Source organism: Sinocyclocheilus grahami, unplaced genomic scaffold (genome assembly GCF_001515645.1).
Source record: "Sinocyclocheilus grahami isolate Dianchi unplaced genomic scaffold, SAMN03320097.WGS_v1.1 scaffold65.1, whole genome shotgun sequence".
Lineage (NCBI taxonomy): Eukaryota > Metazoa > Chordata > Actinopteri > Cypriniformes > Cyprinidae > Sinocyclocheilus > Sinocyclocheilus grahami.
Genome location: NW_015505244.1, coordinates 1,590,450 through 1,598,642, shown reverse-complemented (window position 1 = coordinate 1,598,642; position 8,193 = coordinate 1,590,450). Strand labels below are relative to the sequence as shown.

At 39.2% G+C, this 8,193-nt stretch overlaps 1 protein-coding gene across 9 annotated transcripts in view; it reads left to right on the top strand.

Annotated features, from left to right (window-relative positions):
• LOC107584968 (phospholipid-transporting ATPase IB-like) overlaps nt 1–8,193 on the top strand; it is a 72,666-nt gene that overhangs the window by 50,392 nt on the left and 14,081 nt on the right. For all 9 annotated transcript variants that reach the window (XM_016271761.1, XM_016271757.1, XM_016271756.1 and 6 more), the window contains 7 exons: nt 1,739–1,911; nt 4,410–4,593; nt 4,821–4,931; nt 6,367–6,441; nt 7,290–7,412; nt 7,899–7,977; nt 8,070–8,131. In XM_016271761.1, coding sequence (XP_016127247.1) covers nt 1,739–1,911; nt 4,410–4,593; nt 4,821–4,931; nt 6,367–6,441; nt 7,290–7,412; nt 7,899–7,977; nt 8,070–8,131 — 807 coding nt within the window. The remainder of the gene's footprint in view (nt 1–1,738; nt 1,912–4,409; nt 4,594–4,820; nt 4,932–6,366; nt 6,442–7,289; nt 7,413–7,898; nt 7,978–8,069; nt 8,132–8,193) is intronic.

The following is an 8,193-nucleotide window of genomic DNA, read 5'->3' as shown; positions in this document are numbered from 1 at the left end:
TAAGACAGCTGACTCCACTGTGATGTGTCTCGCTCGCTCTCTCTCTCTCTCTCTCTCTCTTTGTCTCTGTCTCTCTCTCTCTCTCGCGCGCGCTCTCTCTCTCTCTCTCGCACACACACACACACACACACGATGCGCAAAACTCCGCATTTGAACAGTCAATAGCAAATACTTAAACTAATAACAAAACAGTAGCTGATTCAGAAGCACCAGATCGTCATAACAATCTACTTCCGGAAGGCCAAATAAAGTGCTTTTGCTTTCTCACTGAAACACACAGCGTCTCCCTGACATGGCTGCATCAACACTAACTGCGGTTACTGAAACCACACCTTCTTTCTTTGTGTGCACATTTAGGCCGCATTATGCAAATATTTCCACATAGTGAGGTAGATATGTGGGGGCGTGTTAGAACGAGCCGTTTTAGGAGGGCGTGGCAGAGTCTTAACTTTGATAAAGAATATCTCTTTGGTTTTGAGACTTTAGTCTTTGCAACTTCAGGGATCTTATCTATGCACAATCAGCTTGTAACACTCCAAAGAGAAAGGAAAACTTGAAATAGCATCATATGACCCCTTTAAGAAACAGTCATGAAAGTACACTTAAGTGGCCTTTTATTCATTTTATCTGCAAGTAGTTTTTAAAAAACATACTTTTAAGATTTGAAATGCACTACAAGTGCACATTCGGTACAATTAAGCGCCATTCACATGGACAGCACAGTGCATTCTGGGATAAAGCGCACATATTATGCCTTAAAATACTACTTATATAGCCAGCTCACTGAGTTTTGGAGCAGCGCAATAGTTTCAGCCAGATATTGATTGGAGTCGGCAGTATGGAGTGAATTCATCCTTTGTGTTACATGAAGGCTGTCGTAGCACTGACAGAGACTTCAACAGCTGCGTTCATGTATGTTTGTGTGTGTATGCGTGTGTGGCCGCCAGCGCCGTGCCTCGTTGCGTGCTGTGTCGTCCACATGGTTCTCGTTACAGATTGAAGGATGTTTGTTTTCTCAATTAGTGATTCTGTCCCATTATCAAGATCTCAATCAGAAACTGCCTGCAACCACAATTCAATAACCACACGCACATATTTCACCTTCTCTTTTTATCTTTCCGTGTCTTTTCATCTCGTACATGCATTCATTCGCACATACATGTTTGCCTACTTATCTAAATGTAGACCTACCTGTTGTTACTAACTAGCTAGCATTTAGTTCTTGACAAAAACTTGACAAACTTTCCTTTCCTTTCTTCCCTTCCTCCTTAGTTTATTATATTTCTCTTTCTCTCTTCCCATATAAAGTTCTTGTTGGCCAACAGTTCATGCTTTTGAGTCCTTTAAGGGCTTAGAGTGTCTCGGGTGACAGGATGATGTGTAACAGGTGTGTGTGTGTGTGTGTGTGTGTGTGTGTGTGTGTGAGATTGTAGCGCTAACAGCCCCAATGACACCACTTAAAACATCCCCTTCAACTTCCTTTGGCATTACGCTCTTGCTCTGATATGTGCGTGTGATCCGTGTGTGTGCGTGAGAAGTGTGTGAAGTGTACGGTTAGGGAAATAAATGTGTGCTGGCATGTTTCTCAGGAAAGGATTTAAGTGGTTTTATATAGCAATAGCAATATGGATGGTATAGAAATTAAACCGTAAAACTGACAAATATGAATGTATTATGCATATTTATGGGTTTTTAGTATGTGTTGAAACATAAACTTTCTCCCTTTCGTGCCCCCCAGGCAACCAGGGCCACACTAACAGCTCATTGCTCCTCGCTGGGTGACTGTCTGAGGAAGGAGAATGAGTTAGCGCTCATCATAGATGGACAGACACTCAAATACGCCCTCTCTTTTGAAGTGCGTCAGGTGTTCCTCGACCTCGCACTGTCCTGCAAGGCCGTCATCTGCTGCAGGTACTGTATATAGACACAAACACATAAAAATCATCACAAATGACGCATGTAAGATTACAAGATTTTTATTTTTATGTGTATAAGTCTCAGTTTGCCCACCATATAATTGCATTGTTTAGGAGAAACATTTAAGATATTAAAGGGATCTTCTCTGGGGGGTTTTATTTAATTTGGGTTTTAATTCAGGCATTAGCACTGAACCGCTCTGTGTGTGTGTGTGTGTGTGTGTGTGTGTAAACCAAAAAAAAAAACTACCTTTATTTCTCAAAATGAGAGATTTTACTCTGTGTGGATTTGCATGTGTTTGCGTCTTTATGAAAGGTTGTGTCTTGCCTTGAGTGACTAAATAACTGCTGAAAATAAGCGCTTGGCTCCCGGAACAGAGAGGCTATGCGGAGGTAATGTAATATGCTGAGCTCTGTACAAATGTCAAACTAATGACTCACTTACTGTCATTATACGCTCACACACACTCTCACACACAGGTAGACAATGCAGTCTTTCACATCACATTGTTGAGTACTGTAAATGTTTATCTGAACATAATCTGAATATAAATAAGCGTGCTGTAAGCCTCAGACAGTTCTGATTCAATAATAAAGTGTGTTTCCATCTGTGAGAGGGAGTAATTGACTTGCTGTTTCATGAAGTCCATATCCGGACTGTGGTGTCCAAGGCCCTACAAACCGACTGAACCAACCCCTCCAGCACCCCCCACACTGTCCCGAACCGCACAAATCCTCAGACAACCAGCAGAGAGGAGCACAATTGTGTGTGTGTTGAAGAGAATGTTTGCATCTGTGTGTCTGTGTGTTTGTGTGGGTGTGTGTGTGTGTGTGTGTGTGTGTGTGTGCTCCATGCATGGTTTCCTGAGTTCACACTCTGTTTGTTTAAAGAGCTGCTTTAACCTTCTTATTTTCTGCTCAATTCCACCATGAAGAACATTAGCCAGCCTACTGCCTCAGATCTCCCCCCGGCTCGCTGTGATTGTGTGAGGTATAGTTATAGTGGGAAAAGGGGTGGAATCATTCAACAAAATGACAAGAGAAAATGCTTTTTACGATTTTTATGAGTATACCATGCCCACGCTAATAGGGAGATCATACGTCTCTAGGAGCTCACACTTTTCTGGCCAATTTTGAAACTTTGTATTTGCAGCTTCTAATGTTACAGGTCTATGGAAGCCCATTTCCGCCACTAAATAAAAAAATAAAACAAGGTAATTGCGACTTTTTATCTCACAATTCTTATTTTGTCTTCTCAGCATTGTGTGATATAAACTCGCAATTCTGACTTTTTTTCTCAGAATTGCGAGTTCATATCTTGCAATTCTGACTTTATAATTCAATTGCGAGTTATAAAGTCAGAATTGCGTGATATAAACACGCAATTGCGAGGAAAAAAAACTCAGAATTGCGACTTTATATCTCTCAATTCTGACTTTATAACTCGCAATTCTGACTTTATAACTCGCAATTTTGACTTTATAACAGTGCTTATAACAAATATTCAGTGGCATAAACGGGTTTCCATACAGGTCTCTGTTTGGTTAAGTATTTTATGTTGTAGCATTTCTCATTTGTTGGGTAACAGCTGCTAAATGAATAAATGTGAATGTATGTCAATGGTCATTAATTTTCGTTAACACCTTCCATTGGGAGATTATATTGTGCTTCTCTGTTTCTACGAAGTTTCATGATTAGATGTCTTCTGGGCTTACAAAAAAGTGCTGTGGTGATATCATGATTTGTTTTAATACCCTGATATTATTATTTTTTATTTTTTTTTATTACACTATTATTTTGTTTTTCCAGAATATTGTAGATAAGCTACCAGTGGAGTTACCAAACTATGACTATGATAACTAGATAATTAGGAACAATCCACCAACAATACTTATGAAATGTAAAAAATATATTTTTGAACGTGTGTACAAAGACTGGGCTAGCAGGCTAATTGGCAGTAAATGGTAAAGTGCTACAGTATTCTACTGTAAGCTAGTACACTTTAATAAAATGAAGTGATTCATTTCACAATTTATATCTTAAATACTGGTATTTGTGACACAACTTAAAGAAATAGTTCTTCTAAAAATGTCAATTCTGCCATAAATTGCCATCACTTATCTACTGTAATGTTCTTCCAAACTCAAGATTTTTGTTCAGTGAAGGTATTTTTAATATTCTCTCATTATGTTTGTCCATCCATTGATTCAAATCCATGCATCATAAAACATTTTTGTAGGATTTCTAATCAGGCACTGAATAGAGTACCCATAAAAAGTTATTTCAGCCAATGGAATCACTTTGCCGTCCAAATTGTTCATGACACCAAATCTCTTGGTCACTTTACACTTCTCTGTTGCTGTCTAATGATGTTGTCACTTTAATGGACAGATTCAGACATTATTGAGACACATTTAAAGCATATTTGAGAAAATTGTGAAGTTTATAGTACTTGTTTCCTGAGGTGCAACTTCTGTCATGTTTTTCTTTCAGGGTGTCTCCGCTGCAGAAGTCAGAGATTGTGGATATGGTGAAGAAACATGTAAAGGCCATCACGCTGGCTATCGGAGACGGAGCCAACGATGTGGGCATGATACAGACGGCACACGTGGGAGTGGGCATCAGTGGGAACGAGGGCATGCAAGCCACCAACTCATCTGACTACTCTATAGCTCAGGTCTGACACACAAGCACACTCATGTAATTCATTATTCTGTGGCTCGGTCACACACACACACACACACACATCTCATCTTAAAAAATGTAATTACACTACCACAACACAAAACACACAGCAGTCTTCTGCCCACAGCGCTGTTGTATCCGGGTAGCTGCTCCTGCAGTAATGGTTCACATGTGTTCCTGCGGGCAAACTAATTCTTCTCTCAACCTCACTCTCTTTAGTTCTCATACCTGGAGAAGTTGTTATTGGTTCACGGGGCTTGGAGTTACAACCGGGTCACCAAATGTATCCTGTACTGCTTCTACAAGAATGTGGTTCTGTACATCATAGAGGTATGTACATTAATCACAATGTGTAAGACTTTTAAAGGGGTAGATCACTTAAAAATGACAATTCTGTCATCATCTGTCTTCATGTTTTTCTTTCTTCTTTAAAACACAAAAGGAGATTTTAGACAGAAAGTTCACGCTTCCCTTTCCATACAGTGGGTTTCAACAAACTGACTACATAGTGCCACGTCTGACATTAATGATACAGAAATCCACTGGTATGTGTTTTGTTGTGAGATTTGATAGCAACAGTGGATGGCAGTATTTTCAAAAAATTTAAATTTATCACACAAAGCTATAAAATGTATATTCATATATTTTATTTGTATTTATATATTTTTTATATAGAATACAATGTTATAAATACACAATGTTATAAATACACACAATGCATTTCAAGAAAGTCATACATGTTTGGGATGACATGAGTGCAAGTACATTTTTCATTTATTTTTGGCCAAACCTTTTCTTTAAACCGCATAGTTTTGCTTTTGGAATGTGTTGTACTTACATGGCATGAGTTCAGATCACTTTTTAAACAGAGTCATCAAATTAGCCCTGATCCACACACACACACACAAACAAGCTCACACACTGTTTTTGTTTCTCTCCTTTTGCTTGCCTTTTTTCACACCGACACCCTTGCGTACATTAAGTAGACTGCTTGCAGCTGTTTATGGAAGTGTTTGACAGTGATAAATGAGATGCCCTTTCTAGTCTCTGCTTTCCATCACACACACACACACACTCTCGCAGACACAGACAAAGAGCCACTGACCCCTATCTATAGTGGCTGGGTCCTTCCAGTTCAAAACTGTATACCAGATACATTGTCATCTGAGAGCTCTGTAAGTGTGTGTGTGTGTGTGTGTGTGTGTGCGCGCGCTAGGTAGAGTGTGAGCTTTACTGACAGGGTCACCGTTCTGTGTGCTGGAGCATTTGTCAGCTGTGCCACCCCCTAAAATGGCAGCAGGTGCAAAAGCATGCCCCCCTCATTCACCCGAGGACTCTGCCTATGTGTGTTGGAGTGTGTGCCGATGTGTGTGTGTGTGTTACGGGAAGAGCTGGGTAAAGGTTAAATGTTTAGATGTCTCTATATTTGTGGAAAGCGATTGTCCATGCACATCTGTCCATGTTTGGGGGAGAGGGGCGTTTTGGGGGTCTTACTGGGGATTAGCTTCCAGCAAAGAAGCGCTTTAAAGGTCAAAGTTCGCTGACTGTCTTTGTCTTCATAGCAGAGGCATTGTGGGGGATGGACAGCAAGTGTACATGTGTATGAGTGTGTGTGTGTGGAGGCTTTTGTTTGTATGAATTAGCCTCTACCTTAAGTTTTATGTTGTGCGAAAGTATTTTGCTAGAGGGTTTCACATCTCTCTTTGTAGTATTGTTCGTCTTCATTTTTGTATTTTTAACACACTTCCACCTCTCTTTTCTTCAGCTGTGGTTTGCGTTTGTAAACGGTTTCTCTGGACAGATCCTGTTTGAGCGGTGGTGCATTGGCCTGTATAATGTGGTATGTGTATGTGTGTCTGTCGATCTTTATAATTTTTAACATTTTATAGTCAAACATTCCAAAAATCTAGTTAGCTGCCTACCTATATAGCATTTTAAGGCATCATAGGTGCACTCCTGACAAGGGTTTGGTAGCATTCAATGTGTCATTTATAGAAAAGACAATCCCAGAATGCATTGAGGCAAATTCTGTGAGAAAGTTCATCATTTTAATGCTTTTGTTTGTTTTAATGTTTACTTGATCAAAAATACAGTTAAAAAGAGTAATATTGTGAAATATATTGTTTTCATATATTTTAAAATGTAAATTATTTGAATAAATTGAATAGGAATACAAAGTTTAAAAGAACAGCATGTACTATATTTAAAATATAAACCTTTTGTAACATTTTAAATGTCTTTACTATCACTTTAATCAATTGAATGTGTCCTTGCAGAATAAAAGTATTAATTTCTAAAAAAACATAAAATAAAACTTGCGTAGTGCACATATCAACAGTAATCTCTAGTTATGTCAATGAAAACATATTTCACTCAAAATATTTGAAAAATCAAACATAAAATATAACTTTTGCGTAGTGCACATATCAACAGTAATCTCTAGTTATGTCAGTGAAAACATATTTCACTCAAAATATTTGAAAAATCCACCAAAAACCACAATAAAATGTGGAATGTTGTTTGCTATGTATTTTTATCTTTATTAGAGTATGGCATAGTTAGCTTCGCATGCTAATGGTTATCCATTGCAATCAGAGCATTCCAAATCATGTTCCATTTTGGTTGTGCTTTGGATACATTCTGTATATGTAATATACTGCAACACTTGAATGTTCATCTGTTTTTCAGATCTTTACTGCTCTTCCTCCTTTCACACTGGGGATATTTGACCGGCCGTGCAGTCAGCAGAACATGCTACGATTCCCTCAGCTGTACCGCATCACACAGAACGCAGAAGGTTTTAACACTAAGGTACCAAGATTTCAGTAGTCGATACAAATGCACAATTTAAATCACAAATTACTCATACTGACACAACAAATACCTTGAGACTTACAAACCTGTCTGCAGTGAGTGTCAGACTGTTATTATGATCATCACGCTAGCCTACATCCTGTGTTATAATTGATTATCACAGTCTGATGTGGTTAGCAACATCAGCGTATTGTGTGACTTGAGACTTTCCCGTAGATAAACAGGAGTGCAAGAAACAGCTCTGCTTCCATCCAGATAATAATGAGCTTCATGAAGCTGAAATTAGACAGTCATTCATTTATAGCTGAGGATCAGTGTTTGTGTATGTTAGAGGTGATCTGGGGGACATTGCACTAGCTGTGCAATTGCAGAGAAACTGTTTGTGTGGGTGGGCTGTGTGTATCTTGGCATTAGTTTGTCTTGACTGACTTTCCCCTTCTCCCGTTCCTGCTTTCTGTCCCTCCCTTCCTCTCTCTTTTCCAGGTCTTTTGGGGTCACTGTATAAATGCTCTCATTCACTCCATTATTCTCTTCTGGTTTCCACTCAAAGGTCTGGAGCACGGTAACTATCGCAAGCACTCACACGCACACATGTAGACTAGCTTGAGTGTGTAAACTGTTGAGTATATTTCATTGCCCTTTTTGTTTCTTCAGACACTCCCTTTGACAACGGCAATAGTGTCGACTACCTGTTCGTGGGGAACATTGTCTACACGGTGAGTTGTTAGCGTGGCATTTACTGCGCTGTAGCTCTCTGTCAATGAGAGGTCACACATCT